General features: G+C 32.7%; 1 protein-coding gene across 2 annotated transcripts; it reads right to left on the bottom strand.

The window, feature by feature from the left end:
• Nucleotides 1-23: 23 nt before the first annotated feature.
• LOC141623385 (actin-interacting protein 1-1) lies at nt 24-9,403 on the bottom strand. 2 transcript variants are annotated; one of them, XR_012533344.1, is made up of 7 exons: nt 8,937-9,397; nt 8,234-8,395; nt 7,084-7,270; nt 4,422-4,844; nt 2,992-3,399; nt 2,053-2,487; nt 24-395 (listed from the first exon to the last, which is right to left on the bottom strand). XR_012533344.1 is itself a non-coding variant. In XM_074439496.1 (6 exons), exons 1-6 carry the CDS (start codon nt 9,326-9,328, stop codon nt 2,227-2,229), a joined length of 1,833 nt encoding a protein of 610 aa, XP_074295597.1. In that variant the 5' UTR covers nt 9,329-9,403; the 3' UTR covers nt 1,919-2,226. The 2 variants fall into 2 exon arrangements, 1 of the variants encoding a protein (XP_074295597.1); XM_074439496.1 differs by lacking the exon at nt 24-395 and having other exon boundaries at nt 1,919-2,487; nt 8,937-9,403.
• Between the last annotated feature and the right edge of the window lie 11,825 nt (nt 9,404-21,228).

Here is a 21,228-nt window from a genome sequence, read left to right as displayed (position 1 = left end):
AACAGCAACGCAACGTGAATGTTGACAGGAAAGACAAACATTGCAGATTTAAGTTCCAGAAAACAAAACTCGAAAATCCAATACAAATTATCAAACCCCATTCACTCTATTGGCAATACTGTCAACAAAAAAACTGAAAGAGCAGCAACAGTTTTACAGTTCCAATGAACACACAGGATGTATAAATTCCAGAAGAATGGCAATATATCATGCTTCAGTACACATCAAGTCTACATACACTTTCTCACGAACTCGTCCACACGCCACAAAAAAGAAACCAAAAAAAAAAAAAAGAGCAAAACTCCATCATTGAATGTCAAAATAAAATCAAAGATACCCGTTTATGTTGAGCTAACAGGCATTAATTTATAGGTATGGAGGCCATCTACGAAAATCTGCATAAAAATAAAAAATACCAAGGGAGTCAAATGTCCAACTCTTCATCACATAGATCAACATAAAGTGCAATGTTTTCAATGACATAAGATCAGCCACAAGAACTAGCAATCAAGACTAATTCTTTGAAACAGTCATCATCTAACACAAGAATACACGTCAATAAGTTTCAGGCATTCAGAATAAACGTCACAGTTCATTTAATCCAAATAATTACTCCGATCTCCATACTATATATACCATACGGACTACTTCACAATTCATAACCTACTTCAAATGGCTGCCATATACCTAATGAAAGATTTTGCGAAAGATATACTATTTATGATGGAAGAATTCAAAAAACTCAATTTCAAATCGTAAAAGTCAGGAGTTAGTCTACAAAGCAGTGAATTTTATGAAGATGTTCAAATCTACATTCAAAGAACCAGAAGGAAATCATGTGAAGTCCAGTTTAAGACAGCTGCAAGCCGACGACTATTCCATTCATTTAGGGATCTGATCCTACACCGCCGCTCAATACCTTAGTGGATTGACTCTATTACATAACTAAATTCCTCGGTTATATGTATCTGATGTCGGCATAAATAAGCATTTCTTTTGAAAACATGGAGCCTTAGGAATGAATGAACAAAAAACCCTGAAGTAGCGTAACCTCCGCTTGAAGGGTTTTATTAGAGGCACGGAAAGTGCAGGCACAGGTAGAGGGAACACCATTGTTTTGTTTATCCTTTCCCTTTTCTGAAAAAACGCATAACAAAGACAAAGAACTGAACTGGTGGAAAGCCACTCTTTCATGGCTGTGTGTTTATTGTCGATTTATTATTTTCATTTTTTTACAAAGAAAAATGGCAATGAGGTATACACTAGTGACAGTACAGTACAGACATGACAGCAGAACCAGGTATTATCTCACTTTGAATAGGCATGGGTAAAAAGGAAAAATAGCAATTGAGATGCACAATCTTTGTTCACTCAATTGGCCATATGCCCGGGGTCCGTCGGACCCAACAGTTCACTTACAAGACCGGACACGACACAGCACTTAAAATACTTTTCTTAAGGCTTACAGCTTGAAAATCAAAAATTCTAACACAAAAGTCACGTTGACACTCTGACAAGCACTGAGTCCGACAATTGAAGAGAGTCTGAGTAACATTCGAACATACTTCAGTAACCTCACACATAGCTTTTGTAGCATATTTCGACAAAAATGAAGCATAGCTGAGATAAAGATCACAAGGATGTTGAAAGAAAATTGGTTTTTCCGAATCTTAAGCATGACAAGTTTGCTGTGAGAAGACACATGCTCTCCACACAGCATAAGTTATCATCCCAAGGGTTTTATTAGAGGCACAGAAAGGGTTTTATTAAAGGGTTTATTATCTCAAGTTAAACAGTCAGTTTTGCAAGTATAGAAACTGCAGCTATCAAAAAATTTCAAATACATTTTTTATCAGCCCCATAGAGACACAAAACATAACAGACATAAGCAAAAGAAATCAAACCAAGAAGCTGGAAATACTCAATTACAGATCTTTATTTTTAAAAAAACCAAAAGATCTTTTATGACACCCTAAAATGCAGTGCTTAGAAGGTATAAATATCAGTACAGCATTGTTACATTGCATCAAATCTCAAGTGAGCAAAACAAACCTGGCAAAGAAAATTCTGGCATTACATACATTGAAGCAGTGTCCATTCTCTCAATCTTCCACACGCGTCGTAAAAAAAATCTTCACAATGTACGAATTTTAAAGAACAGAGCCAAATCACTGCTACTTTGCCAATCCTAGAAAATGCAGGCTTTGCATTTTGAAGGTGAGCAGACTAACACTCTGGGACTATTGTCCAGAGACGGACACAACCATCCTCTCCGGAACTAAGAATGCTGCACTCATCAGAGAAATCCACATCATATACTCCACCTAAGTGAGCAGACTTAATGGTTCTCCTAGCGGAAGCAGGCTTTCCAAGTTCATAGATTATGACGCATGTATCAAGGGAGCCAGTTGCAACCAAAGTGCTGTCAGGGGACCATGCCAAGCAGTTTATACGGGCAGTATGGTACAGCATGTTGTTAAGTTTTACCTGATAAAATAAGCAATTATTGAAGTTAATTCTGACATACAGCTCAATAGCTCATAATATTCTACCCACCACATACAGCTGACAAGAAAGATAAGCAGAGAGTTCCACAGTGTTTCATGGTTGGGTGTTCGATTAAGTTTAGAACGTGTTCAAATTTGTAGAATGCTTCTGGGTTCGAATTTGAAGAACTCCGGCAATCTAGTTTGCAAACAAACTCCGTTCTAGTACATACAATTCAGTTCAAGGATTGAATAACCGAACACTGAACCACACAACTGTGGAATTCCAATGGAAGACGGCTCACCACTCCAAAAGCACTGCATAAAACTAGGATTGCGCATCTAATTGTTCCTTCAGCAGATATAAGCCTAACATATTATTATGCCTAGGTTTAACCTGTCCCTTTCCCCATGACCCCACCCCACCACATAACCACTCCCCAATAAAAGGAGCACAAAGTATTATGAGAGACAACCATCAGTTTTGCACTTTGCATCAACATACCTCTCTGGTGGAACGATCCCAAACAACAGCCTCACGGTTGGCATCACCTGACGCAAACATAGAGACATCTGGAGAATAACGTATTACAGTTATTGCACCACGATGCTTCTCAAGAACTGCCTCTTCTGACAAAGTATCGCCGGAAATAGAAAATATGCGCAATTTACCATCTTGCCCACCCAATATTGCTTCCGACCCATCAGGAGAAATAGCAGATGCTGTCACAGCAAATCCAAGGTTAATGCTTGACAAAATTTTCAAACCACTAAGCATTACAGCTCCAGTGTCAGTAGCAACTAAGACAATTTGAGGGTTGTGAAGAGCAACACTCAAGTCCTTTGGTTGATATCCAACATCCACATGTTCCGCGGCTGCACATTCACCAGCATGAAAAGGAGCTCTCCAAACCTGATAAATGAAATTTATTTTAATTGTCAAGGACTCCTAACATAACTTTCTGATAATGATTAGATTCCACTACTTTCTGATAATGATTAGGAGAGACATTTGGCTACTAAACAAAAGAATGCTAAAAGGAATCTCATATCGAGATTTTCTGATCAGATTTAAAACAGATTGTCATATCTAGACCTTGCAAAACTGACCTGACCAGAAAACCGCACCTGAACGGAGAACCCAAGTTTGACCCTGTAACCCAAATTGACCCGATCCTATCCGACCCGACCAGAATGTTTATTGTCGCGTACTGACCATTAATTCTAAATAACTTTATTAGAGAATATTAGGAATATTCTTCCTAATCTGATAAAATCCCTAATAACAACTTACCAGAAAATGACCCGACCCGGCTCAATCCGACCCAAATCCTTGCAAACCCAAAATGACCGGACCCAATTGACCCATTTGCCAGGTAATGACAGTAAAAATTCACTGAAACATAGGAGTGGATATACGGCACTATAGCTTACATATAAGAAGAGTAAAAGACAACACGGATGCACTCTCCCAGTTCATTATAACTGCAAGGGTAGGATATAATAACAATATTTCACTCTCAAAATACTGATATACTCAGTTAGCAATGTGCATTTATTAGTGCTAGAAATATGCACTTGCCTGCAACTTCTGGAGCCCAGAGAAACGCAGTTCAAACTAAAAGAATGTACAGGATTTATAAAGCTAAAGCCAGATAAACAGGCAATGGAACAAATTTCTGATTATGTAGCTAATTTTTACTAATAACCTCCCTATTGTTGTCAATTAAGGTCTTAGAAGTATGGCAAGAAGTATCGAAACTTAGATTCAGATATGTCAACGGCATCAAGGCATGGATTATGGCATAGAATGCTGATAAATAGATTATCCTTAAGAGAATCTGTTTTTACCCTTGGTAGTCACTGAAGTAAGTCCTAAAGAAGTGTAATATATTGCGGTGAAATATGTACCGAAAGAATATCAGTGACTCATACCTTATTATCAAACCCAGATAAGATGATCTCGCCTTCCACGGCAGCAAAACATTTTATTGGTGCATGATGCTTCATATTAATTTTGCCAGAATATCCAACACCGCGAATCCATTTAGCAATTACACCATCATAGCTGCAGGATAGCACCGTGTTTTCATCATTCTTCAGCACACTCAAGGAAGAGACATTCTTAATATGTCCAGAGAGCGTAACAGGGTCCTTCTCCAAGTCACTTGCAGAAAATATGTTTATGGAACCGCCAAGTGAAACAGTAACTAAGCTGTCATTCTGCCAAAGACATCCAACCAACATGTCGTCTATACCACCAGATTCAGAGCAGGTTAGTGTTTTTATGATCGTCCCATGGCCTTCTTGTAAAATTTCCCACACTTTAGCAGATTTATCAGCAGATACAGTAAGGACCTAAAATGGAATGCTCATTACAACATTCTTAACACAAGAGAAATTAATGAAAAAGAAAAACATGGGCAAACATGCAAAAGAAAGTAAAGTAAACACTAAACTGACATGCCAAAAAAACTGCACGTGAGAAATTTATGATACAATAGAATTTAGCGGTACAGTACTACAGTCATTTCAGTTTCAGGTGGCGGATCTTTAACATTTTTTAAACGTGGGCCAGTTCAAATAGGAAATAACTACTACAAAGTACTCCCTCTGTCCCGGTCATTTGTTTACCTTTGGTTTTGGCACAACTATTAAGGAAATGGGAGGGGACCACTTGTGGTTAGTGTTATTGAATGACAAGTGGATCATTATGGGCATGGATGATCAAAATACTCATAAAAAACACCCCAATATAGGTAGGTAAGCAAATGAATGAGACACCCTAAAATGGAAATGGTAAATAAATGACCGGGACGGAGGGAGTACTATTTTTCCAAAATGATAACTTTATCTTTATGACTTTATTTAGTACTGTCTCGATTTCATACTTTGTTCAAAATACTACGTTAGATAAAAAAACTGGAATATCTTATGTGAGGGATACAATTTAATTTCATAACCATATGACATATAAAATATAATTTTATTCAGTTTATTTCCCGTTGTTAAAAATCATAATCGACGGTTTTGCAAATTTTATAACTAATCACAATGAGCTAGAATCTTAAAGTACGAAAAAAGACAAATTATTAAAGCGAAATGAGAAAGGAAGATGACTCGCATGTGTAAACAAATTAAATAGATGGCCTATGGCAAACTTATACACAAACTCTCATTCACGACGGATATAAAGACTGGTCGAGTAGTTAGAATAAGACAAAAACAGATTGCATAGGGAAAAGCAATAGATTTGCCTTCTATGCAGAAGTGGAATGATACTTGACCTGTTTTAATGTTATGCCGGACTTAAGGGAGACTAATCGAAGCTTATCAGCCATCTATTGTCATCTAAATGCTAATATGGAATCTATGATGTCCCACACCAAGCTCGCAGTGTTATCTGTGCGGTCCACAGGACTCCACACACCTGCTATAATTAAATATTTAAGACTTTCTAGAATCAAAAATCTGATGAAAACTAATTTAGGCCAATATCATGCTCTGATGTGTTGTGCAAAACCACAAGGTGAATCCAGATTTCAAAGATGACTACTAATAACATCCAAGATGATCTCCCTACAAAAACGCACAGAAAATTTGGATGTTATTCCAAAATTACGCACATCCAAGATGATCTCCCTACAACCACAATTACGCACAAGGTGAAGTATTCCTCTGTAGTTCTAATTTCTTTCAACTCCTTCCTTAGTCTATCAACACAATAGCATCTGCAAACATCATACACCAAGGAATGCCGTCTGACATACAAAATATCATGTACAACATCACACATTTCATGGTACTGTAGAAGTACAAAATAAGCTGCACGCCTTACTCTAGGTCCCAAAGTATCGTATGTGATGAGTTTGGTCTATGGGTGTTTGCTACTTTGCTAGATAGGAAGGCTTTATTCTATGTGTGTTTGCTACTTTGCTAGACAGGAAGGCTAACCACGCTGGCATACAGTGATATGTGGCTGGTTTCTTGTTTACAGGCACTCCTTTTTTCTATGCTTGCATTATACAACTGCCTACCAACAAAAGTGAGCTACAGCATTTAGTGTTACAGGTTTGGCAGAACTTGGTTGCATTCAACCTAATGTGTCGTTCATAAAGCAGCCAGTGACTGAGTTGGCCAAAATAGGCATTATGTACTGTCGTACTTGTGCATTCAATCAAACTACCTTAGTTCTTTCTTTTTCTTCTACTTTCAGAGGACAGTAATTTTCTCTCAGCTAAATTCACTTCTTTCTTAAATAACGCCTCTATTCATTTTCATCATGGGTAAGACATGACAACTGACGTACACACTAAAACACTCCCACATGAGTGTCTGCCCAATTGCCCATTCTTCTCTCAAACATTGTTCATCTCCAACGACTTTGGTCCAAAAGCCAACGGTAGCGAACAAAAGTGACTAGAGTATACAAGATGAGGAGAAACAAGTTACTAACATGCCGCTCAACCGACTCAACATTGTATATTAGATTCATACGTAAACAAGATTGTAAATTGGTATAGCTCATGTAAGAAGCCACCAAAATAATATATAGCACACAACCAGGTAAGACTCAAAGAAGAACTGTACTGCCCACCTTTTTACTATCTGGGCTCCAGCTCACAGCGTAAACACTTCCTTGATGACCATCCTCTGAGGACAGCTCTCCCATTTTGTCTCCTGTTTTTCCTTCATAAACTATACCTTTTTTATCTGAACTAACGGTGATGAACTTGCTTCCATCTGGTGAGAACCTCACACAGTTGACAAAGTTTGAGTGCTCCCTATACATTACACGATTTTGAGATTAGAGAGCAAATAAAAATTATACAGTGATGTGCAAACACTTTTGTTGCTCTCTAGTCCAGCATATAACTAATGACAACTCTTAAAAAATTAAAAAATAAAAAACAATTTCAACTTTCAAGTCCTTAACCCTTCAGCTGAATATATATAGTTTACAAAAGAAGTGCATTAAAAGTGGACTGGTTTAAGCAGGCAAGAAAAAATAAACTGTTCCATTACTCGACTACTCTGCTAAGAAATATCTCAAGCAAACTACTTGAATACAAAACAGTACGCATATTCGCATGTTGTGCATTTAAAGACACTTCATGAATCGTCACTCTGACAAGTTTGGGACTGAGATCACCAGAATAGCAATTAACGACACTGCGTACATCAGCTCAACAGCGTCGCAATGCTCTTTGACTTATTACAACTCCTTTTTCACTAATGTGTTGCTGCCTTTCCTGTGATGACATATTTTCCTTAAGAAAAAGGACATCTAACTATCCACACAACCATGACTTGAGTCTCGAGAAGCCTGCCACTGTATGACCAGCTAACTCATGGTAAAGTTAGACAGCACATAAAAAAGCTGAAACAAACCACAAGACTTATGGATGAGCGTGTAGTGCAATGTCTGACAGGCTGAATTCCCTTGTAAAAGAAAATTTGAGCCTACCCTGGCTATTAGTAATAAACAAAATCTATAGAGAAAATATCATTTTCCACATCAGTTGTGATGCAATAACTCGAATAAATGGCCCTGATTAACTCCAAATAATATTTGTTAATCAGAATAGTGATTTACTGTCCTTCTGGCTAATGTAGGTGGTCATGTGGATTAACCGCTAAAGGGGTTAGAGTATTTCCATGATTGCCATCTAATAAAAGAAAAAACACGAAATAAAACATTCCAAAATGTTGTGATTATAGCATAGGGAAATACAACTGCTAATCACCTTATGGAATGCTTAAACTTGAAGGGTGGGCCTTCATAAAAATTGATCAAAAAGTCCTCGCCACAAGTAACAATACGGTATGGTCTTGTTGGTTTGAATGCACAACTCAAAACCCGTTTTGAGTGACCATCAAAGTCTCCAACAGTAGAACCAGAATCCCACCTACAAATTTGTTATCGTGTCAAAAAGGCAGAAAATATAAATAAACGCAATCATGTGTTTGGACCTCAATTCTTAATGACAAGCATGTAAAATGAAGATTAGGCCACCTTGATAAGTTATTGATACCCCCTTCAAAGCTACAGGCCAGGCTAAAAAAATTATACAGGCAAGATTATTGGTTTACCATCATCTTAGAATCCTTAGATCACACAAACAAACTCGAAGTTAATGAGTATCATGTTCCATTCCGTTGGAAACCTACAGTTATGTTTAGTTATGACTATACCAGCTTTTTACTGAGATTGAGGCATTGCAATTACAAGGCCTGAGGTGAAATGTTTACACTTAATTCATATGAATATGGTACAAACTTAAAAGAATGAAGATTAATGATTCATATAAGATGAGTTAACGGGAAATGTTTACAAAAATCCAAATGCATAACTAATAATTCCCTCCCTTATAGATCAAAATCAAAAGAAAACACACATACATACATACATACATACATACATACATACATACATACATACATACATACATAAAAGCTCTGACAAAAGATTTGCCCTTGCCATCACCAGAAGCAACAATGCGAAGCATATCAGGGGACCACTGAAGATCATCAATCCGACCAGAAAGAACCTTAAACTCATTCTTAAGAACAAACCCATTGTGGGTCCCCCAGATCCGGACAGTCCCGGACACATCAGCGGATGCGATCCATTCCCCATTCGGCGAATACCGAGCAACCGACACCGGGTAGGCGTGCTCACCGTACACCTCCACTTTCTGCGGATTGTCCAGGCTCCGGATGATGACGGAACGCCCGTTGCAGTATAAGATGTTATTCGATTTGGGGTCGCCCGAGATGAGGATCCCACGCCCCCGTTCCGTTGACGGAACGCAGGCGTAGGTTTCCGATAGGGAGCCCATATGAATGAAATGTAGTTTTTTGAGGTGAGAGAGGGAGAAGGGGGTAAAATGGAAATGCCAACAAGTGGAGTTGTGGGGTCAATTTTATTTTATTTTTTTTGACAAATCAATTTTATTTTATTTGAGATGTTAAAAATGTGAAAATGAAAGAGGGGTTTTGGTAGATGCAAACTCGCGGGAACATCAACCACTTTTTTTTTTACACGACAAAATAGGGTGATCATATGCTATACTTGTCACATTCTTTAATCAAATCGGTTAATCTAACACGTTGCACAAATTAAATTGATTACGTTCTTAATTAATTATCACTAATTTTGTATAAATTGTATTTGGAATGGTGGTATTACTGGTATAAATACTATTTGTGGTACGTATTTAATTTAATTCAACGAATATTGAAATAGTAGTTTGACAAATTATAACCAAAAAATCAATAGAAAATGCATAAACGAACATTTACAAAGGACGATTTAGAACATTTTGGGTATTTTAAGGACTTTTCATTAAGGTCATGTTTGGTAAGCAATGGATTAATTTCAGCATAAGTAGATTGTAAAAGCATATTACAAATAACAGATTTTATCAGAAGGTTTGACTAGCGTATTATAATTAGCAGAATTAATTTGAGTGTGTGATAATTTGCAGATTACGATTAGTAAATTGTTAATTTTCTTTATGAAGTGGAATAAAATTTCCTATTTTATAATATGCTAACCAATATGTTGGGGTAAACAGCATATTGTAAAACATCATATTGGCCTCAAATATGTTGTTTTAATATGTTGTTTACCAGACACTAAAATTAGCATATTGATTGGTCAAACATGCTAAAACCCTTGAATATGCTAAAAATTGGTCAATATACCGTTTACCAAACACCCCTTAAGTCTATGGGTACCAAATACCAATAATGTTTTCAAAAAATGAGAGATTAAGGGGTATCATGTAGAATACGAAAAAATACGAGGGTCTCACGTAGAAAAACCCAAATTATTAACACACAACTGACAACACTATACAGAGTATATCAATATGCACATCATCATTATGCGGAGTATGTAGGGGTATATGAGTAATAGAATCGAAAAGTTATACGAAGTATCCCCTTAAACTAAAAGAATAAGAGATTCTCAAGTTTTCCCGCCTAAATGAGTTGCTCTATATTGGGCTTTGGACTTCATTGTATCATATCTTTGACTAGGCCATACTGATTTATTTCATACAATAAATAATTCTATGACATTTAAAAAGGGGATAATATTTTTTCAACTTTCATCCCCTTTTTTTTTTACTACTAAGAGAATAAAATATTTCAATAGTTTTCCCACCAAAAAGAAGTTGGCTAAATAAGGAAACAAAACTCTATTTTTATTAAATTGTTATCTTTTAGTTAAGATATAATCTTTCATCATTATAAATTTTTTTAATTAAATTATAATTTTTTAATTTAAAAATAAAACAAAACTGGTATAAATCTAAAATTCGTATATGAAAAACAGAAAAATTTGATATTATTAGTTTCACATAATTTTTTTACCAAGTACAAGTATTTAGTTCGTATAAAAAAATTATGAACTCATATTATTAATTTCTTGACAAAAAAAACTTTAAAATTATTTGAGATAATTTATAAATCCCCCTTAAACTAAAAGAATAAGAGATTCTCAAGTTTCCCCACCTAAATGAGTTGCTCTATATTGGGCTTTGAGCTTCATTATATCCTATCTTTGACTAGGTCATACTGATTTACTAGTTTAGATGTCCGTGCGTTGCAACGGGATAATTAACTTAGTAAACAAAAATTGGTTATAAGGTCTTAATATTTACATCTTATGTCTTATCATTTATATCGATAGATCAAAGGTTAAAACATCTTATTTAAGAGACGCAAAAGATGTTAAGTTGATAACTAAGTTCTAAGGATGCCTCATATTTATAATCATAAGACCACTACATCTTATGTTAATCTTTCAATGTGGGACAATTCTATTATTTTTATATAATCCTACATTATTTTTCAATGTAGGACATAATACATACTAAGAAATACACAATTTTATATGTATACAAATTATATGAAATTTATACGCTAATGATATCATTTTTACCACGAATCAAATTATGTTATTTTCATAATTTTCTTAACGATATTTTTTTGCCAAATGAAATGTAAAATTTTTTATATAAAAATTAGAAACATCACTTGAATATAATATAGGAAATATATATTATAATAATTAAAAGATTCTCTACTTTATTTTTTACATCAAAAAATATTATTTATGATACTTTCCTAAATTAATTTTTAAGATCACCTCACCTTATGATAATTTTCTGATGTGGGACAATTTAAAAATTTATATGTAGTATATTTACCACACCTGCATTATTTTTCAATGTGGGACAAATAACACACAAAAAAGTACACCATTTTTTTTGCACCTATTTCGATATCCAACCCAATTTAATAATGAGAAAATACTATACTATTTATTTATATTCGTACGTTCTTTTCCATTTTTTGTCACAATTAAAATATGTACAAATGACATGATTTAAATTACATTTTTTTCCTAACACGACTTTTAAGATTAATTGAGGGAGCAATAAAATGTATAAACAAATGCAAAATATTTTTTTTCCTGGTGCGATTTTTATTAATGGTTAAAAATTATGATGTGTTATAGCTACTCAAATGTAATGAGGCATAATATTACCTATATTTGAAAGTTAAAAAGATTTAATTATACTATTTATCAAAGTAAAAAAGCTCATTATTGATTTATTTGTGGATTCAAGATCTTTTTATGCAGCACTTGATTGTATTATAATTCTTAAATTTTCTATTTTAGTGTAGAGATTATCATTATATGACACATTAATAACCAATTTATGTATATTTAGCACCCATTTTATTTATTTTTATTATGATTTTATCTTAAATAAAGTTATTATATTATCGATTGTCTTAAAATAAACATTATAATATCACAAATATAGTTGAGAACTCTCTAAGATAATTTTTAAGCGATTCAAAAGATTTTGGGTTGATAGTTTGATACCCCTAAGTTTCAAATATGACTCATATTTATAATCATGTGATACCTCACCTCATGATAATCTTCTAATGTGGGACAATTCAACTATTTATATGTAGTATATTTACCACATCTACATTATTTTTCAATGTGGGACAAAAAATATGTGCAAATAATATGATACTATATTCTAATGCTAGCATTTATTTACCACGAATTTAATTATATAATTTTTCAAAAAAAATAAAATTATGTTACTTTTTTGCTAAATGAGATGTATAAGTTTTTATACAAAAATTATAAACATCACTTTGACATAATATAAAACATATATATCATATCGTGGAGTTAATGATATAAACTCTTAAGAGCTCTCCAAGACAATGCTTAAGAGACTCGGAAGGTTTTGGGTTGGTATTTAGGTTCAAAGGATGCCTTCGATTTATAATCATATGATCACCCACCTTATGCTAAACTTTCGATGTGGGACAATTTTATTATTTATACGTAATATATTCACCACACCAACATATTTTTTAATGTGGGACAAATAACATACTTAGAAATACACCATCTGTTTCGCACATAATTCAACATCTAACCCGGGTTAATAATAATGAGCAAATACTATACTCCCTCAATTCAAGACCAAATACAACATTCCTTTTTTACACTATTCATGAACGAATAGAATCTTTACGATTTTTTGCAATGTGTAAGACAAAATATGGTCATGTGAGATCTTATTTAATTCACCTATAAAATACAATGAGAATATCAAATTTTTAAATTTTTTATAATATAAACTTAAAGATATTTATGTAATTTTATTTACGTTGTAATTTGTGTCTTGGCAAATGTGTAAATGAAAATGTTGTATTTGGTCTTGGATGGAAGGAGTACTATTTATTAATATTCGTACATTTTTTTTATAATACTTTTTATAGAAAGAATATGTATATATCATACTGTGAAGATAATGATATAAACTCTTAAGAGCTCTCCAAAACAATACTTAAGAGACCCTTAAGAGACTCAAAAGGTTTTTGGTTGATATATAGGTTCCATTGGTGACTCCTATTTATAATCATAGGATCACCCACCTTATGTTAATCTTTCGATGTGGGACAATTTTATAATTTATACTTATTATAATCACCACACTAACATTGTTTTTCGATGTGGGACATACAACATATTAAAAGAAGTACACCATCTTTAATACTCGTATGTGCAAATCATATTAAATCTATACTCTAATAAAAGCATTTTTTACCGCGAATCTAATTACATTATCTTCATAATTTTTATAACAATATTTTTTTGCCAAATGAAATGTCAAAGTTTTTATATAAAAATTAGAAACTTCTCATGAATATAAAATAGGAAATATAGATATTATAATAATTAAAAGATTCTCCACTTTATTTTTTATGTGGAAAATATTATTTATGAAACTTTCCTAAATTAATTTTTAATGATGTGGACGCTCTAGAATCGCTCGAAAAAACTCTCTTTTATATAGATACTAGATTTAATGCCCGTGCGATGCACGGGCCTATTTATAATGCTCTATCGTGTATAATATAGTAACTGAAAAATGTTTGTATGATCGAAACTATGTGCTACATTAATTTCAACTCATGATGAGATTAATATTAATGCCCTGCTCAACTAATTTAAAATTGATCAAATTTAGGGATTCTCATTTTAGTTTTTAAGTTCGTTAAATATTATGCTCATATAAATATTTTACTATTTTTATATTCCAAAGTACACAGCGATACTCATGAATAAATACATGTGAACAATAACTTTTCATCAATTTAAGAAGTTGCTCTATACATACATTTTATAAGTGAAGCATTTGTTTGTTTTTCACAAAAATAATGATAAAGGTTCCAAAATACCAATTAAAGTAGAACTTATTAGAGCATCCACAATGGTAAGCTAGTTGGTAGTAGCTTACCTTTGCCACATCATTTTTTTGAGCTACAACCATTTCAAGCTACAACTTACTCCAATGGTGGAGTCGATTTCCTACTAACTTTATGTGACCCACTTAACACACTCTCCTATTATTTTATTCAATTTTTAATTTCTAAATATAAAATTAAAATATTATAAATGAGACCACTATTTTCCTATTGGTTATGTTTTTTTTGTGGGTCCATTTAAGCAAGTAGCCTCATGGAGCTACTAGCTCAATTTTTTTTAAGCAAAGCTAATCTATTTGGACTACTCCAATGGTTAAGCTACTAGCTTGCAATTTCTTAAAATTGCAAGCTAGTCCTTTTTCTCAACCATTGGAGATGCTCTTAGACTCTTTTATCAGTAATCACATATCACAACAAATTCTTTGGTAGAATAACCATATTCATCATGATAAGTTTTGAGGTAAAGCATGGTACTATTTTATACGTGTGTCAGTGTGATAGGAGTAAAAGAATTGGTTGAGTTTGGTGATAGAAGAGAGGGATATATAAAATAAGAGTAAAACTTTCCAAAATAAGAAAGTGGGTGTTCACAACCTCACATGTTTTCAATGAGAATTTGTGTATGAAGATATATGCTCTGATTATATTTAATAGGAATATTTATAATAGTTGGGCCTCAACCATCAGTGATGGTTGAGGCTCAACTATTATAAATATTTCTATTAATATTCATAACCAACAGAAATATGATGATATTTGCGTTATACTCCGTATAACTTATGATAGTACAAACATTTGTTTATCAAAAAAAAAAAAAAAAATCGAATATGTTTTTTTTTTGGTGAGGTAAAAATCGAATATGTTATTTCAAATTCTAAGCTATCTCAATAGTTGTTAGTTTGTTACTATAGCGCATAAATTTTGTTAATTTGAAATTGTTGTAGAAGATTCTCAATGCAACAAAAATTTTCATTAACATATGCATGGTGTTTGAGTTCGGTACTTTCTCTATCTCTATTACTCCATTTGTTTAGATTTAAGGGTTTTTCTAATAAGTGTTCTAAGGAGGGAACAATATTTAAGTTCAGAAAATCTTGTATTTTAGATGACAAATAGCATGCCGATATTCATATTAATAACATTTGGCTGTTTTGAGGAAAATAACATTTGGCTTTTGAATAATTGCTTATAGGATAAGGTATGTGCTAACTGTAGAACATAGAACAATAAATAAAACAGGTGAATATGTATCATGTATGCATGCATGATGCATGAAGAACCCCATCTATCCATATATGTGGAGTAAATTTGGGTTTTTGTATACTTATTATATACGTATATATACAAAATACTAATACTGATAGTATTATACTTTCTAGTTTAGAGAATTAGAGGTATTACTCCAAACTTCAAAGGAAGATAATAATCCTACGTGCAAATGATCTCCATGTCTACAATCTTCAGTTTCAATAAACCGTACATCGTTTTTCTTTTTAACAATATCTTTTACAGAGAAGTATATTTTATTTCATATATTCAAATTGAATATTTGAAAATAAAATTATAATAGTAGTTCATAAAAGTTTGATTCTAATATTGTTCGAAAGTGTTTCATGAATCTTGAACTCTAAAATAACAGGCTTAGAAATAATGCTGTTTCAAAGTAGATCACAAAATTTAGCCTCTCCGTTATGGTTTTGTTTGCTATAAACGTACTAATGTAGTTAGCTTTAATATTACTTGAAAAGTAAGGAGAAAATATTTGTGATGGGAGAAATAGATTTACATAGAGGATATAGAGCAAACTATAAAATTAGATTATATCTAGTAATCTAAATCTAATTATATTACGGAGTAGTATATACGTTAAACAAAGGAAAATTTGAAAAATATACCTTCATTGACATTGTGAATGCAAGAAACTCATCACTGAAATATGAAAAAAATATTAGATTATTTACAAACTAAAATAATATTCAATAAAAACCTGCTACATGAATGACTCATATGTAGAAATAAAAATACAATGAAAGATATAATGCAAAAGGGTAAAGCCAAGAGTTCAAAATCACTTGCACGGTATTGAATATATGTGGCAATTTTTGTTTTCGGGCTTGAAATCTCTTGCGTATTGTCAAGACAAGTGACAATCTTTCATAATATTGCACATTATACCCTGAACCAAATTATGAAAAATCACCAATTAGTACATAATATCTCAAAATACGATAATAATAACAATTAACAATAAGGCAATAAGCTAAGCAAAACGAAAAAAGTTGTCATAGCAGCAAAACAAAGACATCAATGTCAAATATGATGAGCAACTTAAAAAATTACGTGGAACATGACGATCAAGCTAGGGCATTGAATATATATAGTTTTGGAGGCAATATATTAGAGTTGTATTAGACTTCTTGAACATATAAATCCTAATCATTGTTAATTTTCAGTTTTTTATTGCTCATAATCTCTATCTTTTTATTATTTTATTTGTATTACGTAGTTTACAAAAGTTGGAGACTCTATAATCGTTCGAAAAAAGCTTCCTTTAATAATATAGATAGATATAGATATATAGATTTCATACAATAAATAATTCTATGACATTTAACAAAAAGGGGATAATATTTTTTCAACTTACATTCCCCTTTTTATTTACTACTAAGAGAATAAAATATTTCAATAGTTTATAAATTGAAATCATTAGTTTTGTGATAAAAAATTAAAATATACATTTCATGAATTTACTTAATACTTTTAATTAATTTTCCATTTCAATTTTTTATCTTTTTATCCTCATATTAAAATATGAAAAATTAATAATACGTCAATTTTAAATCTTAAATAATACATTATAAAGTAAGTAAAAGATCTATAAATACCGTGCATGTATGCGCGGGATCCATACTAGTTTATTTTTAAAAGGAATTTCATGATTCGGTAATTGAGTAAATCTTTTGTTTGATTTTTTCCCCTGAAATTATTAGAGAATTATTAGATAGAGTAGAATATTAGGAAAATATATTATTCATAGATAATAAGTTAGGTAAGTTATTATCTTTGGGAATATTTTTTAGAGTATTCTTGTAGATACCCGTATCTGTAGATACTGACATTTATAAAATTCCCGCCAAACTACCCAATGATGCTAGGACACATGTATATTCAAGGACGTTGCTCGTGAAATGGATACGTCATAAGGATGTAAAGCAAGGTTACGTCGACGGTTTTAGTTATTTAAGTTAATGTTTTGAAACTAGTGTAGATCCCGCGCAAATGCGCGGTAAATATAGGCCTTTAAATTTTAAGTGTATTAGTTATAAATTTTAGATTTATATCTCGCGAATAAAAAATAACTAATATTAAAATTAATCACAAAAATTGAATAATTCCATTGTGTTTTTTATGAAAATATTTTAACTATATCAATTTTTTTTAAAATATCTTTTTTCGTCACGAAGTTAATAATAGGAGATACAGTTTTTATGTATAGATTATTTTAAATGAAAATTAGTTTAATAAATGAAAATCTAATTTGTTTCCATATATAAGTTTGAGCACTTTGGAGAAAAATTTTAGAGAAGTTGTATTCTATTACTCCGTAGTATATAAAAGGATTTATACTTTTAAAATTTACACTTCATTAATATTTATCAGTTCACTCCATTGTATTTTGATATGAAACAAAAAAAAATGAAATAGAAAACTAATAAAAAAATTTATTTAAGTTGTGAATTTTTTTAGTGAATGTTTTTTGTCACAAAGCTAACAGTAAGCATGTGTCGAGTTATTCTCTACCGTAATAATTATTACATTACTGAAAAATTTAGCAACTTATACTTTATAATTTAATATCAATTTTATTTTATTTTAATGAAAAAATCATAAGTATGAATTTATTTAAAAAATTGGAGTTTATTTATAAGAACTTATTCATTAAAAAAATAATAATGTAATAAAAGAAAAATTTATTTATTACCTTATTTAGCTAGATGCTTTTTGGAGGGAAAACTAAGAGAATTTTTATTCTCTTAGTAGTAGGGGGATGTTTTGAAATAAACTAGTGTGTAACCCGTGCATAAATGCACGGATATAATATGAGTTTATGTATAACCATTTATTTATGTAGGTGAAATATTCATCATGAATATTTTATAAAGATATGTACATGTGTAAATAAGTAAATAAATATATGTATAATAAACATAAATAACATTACAAAAATTTAAAATTACAAACACATAGTTACATATTATTAAAACAGATTATAGTATATGCTTATTACAAATACTTAAATATTTTTTGGTAAACAACATTTGAAGTTACATGCATTACATGTTGCGGTTTCATTGTTCCAAATAAGATTAAATCTTTTTTATTGGTCTTGGAAGATAAAGATCAAGATGGGATAATGATTGTCCTTACAATTGCAAAGTGTGAATCAAGCTATATATACTCTCTCGTTTTTATTACTAAAAAAACCCGCTTTGCTAATCATACGAAAACCTAGGCTAGTGCCTAGTTACCATCTGTCGCATGCAATTTAGAAATCCATGTGACTCATCAATGATTTTCAGAAGGATCATTACACCAGCTATCTTCAACCTTTATTTTGAGTTCAGAACCAAATATTTGGTTAAGTTAAGGAATTCAAGCATGGTTCATGCGTCCATGAATAGCCTTCATCTTTACTAACTTCATCTCAATTATTACACCTTTTTCGTGTCAAAAAATTTCATTATAATTCTAACTTATACTATAATTGAACCTCTAGCAACATATTCCATAACATTTCTTTGTTTGCTTAAGCATTAGCTAGTTAGTTGATGTGACTCATATTTGCACATATTTAATCCCCGAACTAGTCTCGTTCCTATACTTTCTTGCATGCATTAGGGTCGTTTCTTATCTTTAGCTTCCTACTTTGTATATTCTTTGAGGTTTTGTGTCCTTGGTAGGAGAGGAATGCTAACCTTGCATATATGGAGCAAAATGGAGCTAAATGGATCGCATCTAACGACCAAGCAACAAAGAGGAGACCAATACTAAAGGCCTAGGTCAATAAAACAAGTATTTGGGCAATGATGAAGGACCCCTAAGGCTCCTCAACGATCCCCACAAACCATGAGGCAGCAAACTGAAGAAGAAGCCACACTGGCCTATGGGACGGGCGTCCCAAGCTCAGCCCGAGCGTCCTGAAGAACAAGACGGGCGTCCCAAGACTCTGCCCGAGCGTCCCACAAGCAGGACGGGCGTATTTCCTTACAGCATGGCCGTCCAACAGGGACAGGTCGAGCGTCTCCTTAAGAGACTTGCAAGGCGTTAATCTTCATGTTAGGGACTTAATCGTCATTTAAGCCCTTAGTTACCCTAATACTTATACTTAGTATAAATACCCCATTGTATTAGGAGATTAATTACCAAGTTTTTACCAAGCTTTAATCAAGTTGTATTACACAATTCAATCTTAATCATATCTTAATCTTTCCTTAATCATTGAAGTGTTCTTAGATTTAGTTGAGTAATTTGAAGACTAATTGAGTTTATTGGAGAATTGACAACTCTTCATCATTCATCAAGCCTAGCTAACAAAAAATCAAAATAGAGGCATATGAAATTTCTAATTAAACAAATTTAACCGTACCATTTAGCAAACATTTGGGTATAATCCACCCAAGCCCAACAATACTCGTTAGAGAGTCTAGGAGCATAACCAAAACCGTGAGAGTATAACTCCAAAAGTTCAAAACAATGAGAACAGGCGACGTAAATCGAAGAAAAGGAGCAAACCTCCCATTAATTAGCATATGACATTAGATGAAACACAGGGAGGCAAGAAGATCATTTACCAAGATTCTTCCTCAAAATAGCTTGCTCTAACATAAGCCTACTACATAAAAATACTCCTTCCTTTACGAAAGTTCAAGAAAATCCCCAAATCAGGATACAAAAAGTCCAAGAAGAGTAGGGGCAAAATAACCAAAACCTTCAGAAAAGGTTGTTCTAAAGAAAGCAATAAAAACGAACAACTGCAAAAAAAATATGGACTATCATAATTAAAATTTGATAAAGGAAAGGATATAGAGACTAGAGGCATCAAGCCCTTGGGCGCTTGGATGCAGTTGAAACAGAATCAACTTCATCCCCATCATCCACCTTTCTTTTCGACAACCCCGAATCCTTGGACAACGATTTGCAATTACCATTCTTCACTTCCAAATAACCAATTTTCTTTATAAAAGAGTTAGCTGAGCTCAAGGAATTGAAAGAGTTCTCAGCCAAGTCATCATCATCCATGAGCAAATCATCATCGTCATAAATGAAATCTGTCAAAATACCTTTTGATGCAACATCATCAGTGTCCAACCCCTCTCCAAGTAAAGAGAAAGGGTTGGAAACAATAATATCATTAGAGAAAGAGGCATTCAAAGTTGCTGGAACAAATGATAAAGAAGTAGAAATAGCTATTTTCGGACATACAACAATTTCATTTTCTTTGACAAGATCGGTCTCGGACTGACCATGACCCATCTCTGGATTTTTTAGCCTGAACTAAGCCCAGATCAGCCTGAATAACAGCCTAACTAACATAGGAATCATTTGTTTCAAAGACCATTTTTTCTTTACCTTTTCCTGTAATCCATTGCTCAGTTTCATTAGCTTTATTAGGGACCTCAGACGGTTCCCTAGTAACAATTCCTTTGGACACAACTCTGTTTATCTCCATTTCTCTGCTGTCCATTTCAAGGCCTTGTTTGGATACCAAATTAAGCGGGAAAGGAAGAAGAGGGGGAAAGAGGGAAAAGAAAGGTAGGAAGGGGAGGGGGAATAATGGTCGTGTGAGTGTTTTGATACAATTTCCTCCACATCTTTCCTATTATAAAAGGATTTGATTTGCCTTGAAGGTGGAGGGAAAATG

The sequence above is a fragment of the Silene latifolia genome, chromosome X (assembly GCF_048544455.1).
Source record: "Silene latifolia isolate original U9 population chromosome X, ASM4854445v1, whole genome shotgun sequence".
Classification (NCBI taxonomy): domain Eukaryota; kingdom Viridiplantae; phylum Streptophyta; class Magnoliopsida; order Caryophyllales; family Caryophyllaceae; genus Silene; species Silene latifolia.
Note: the sequence above shows the minus strand (reverse complement) of the source record. Positions and strands in the feature narration are given on the sequence as shown.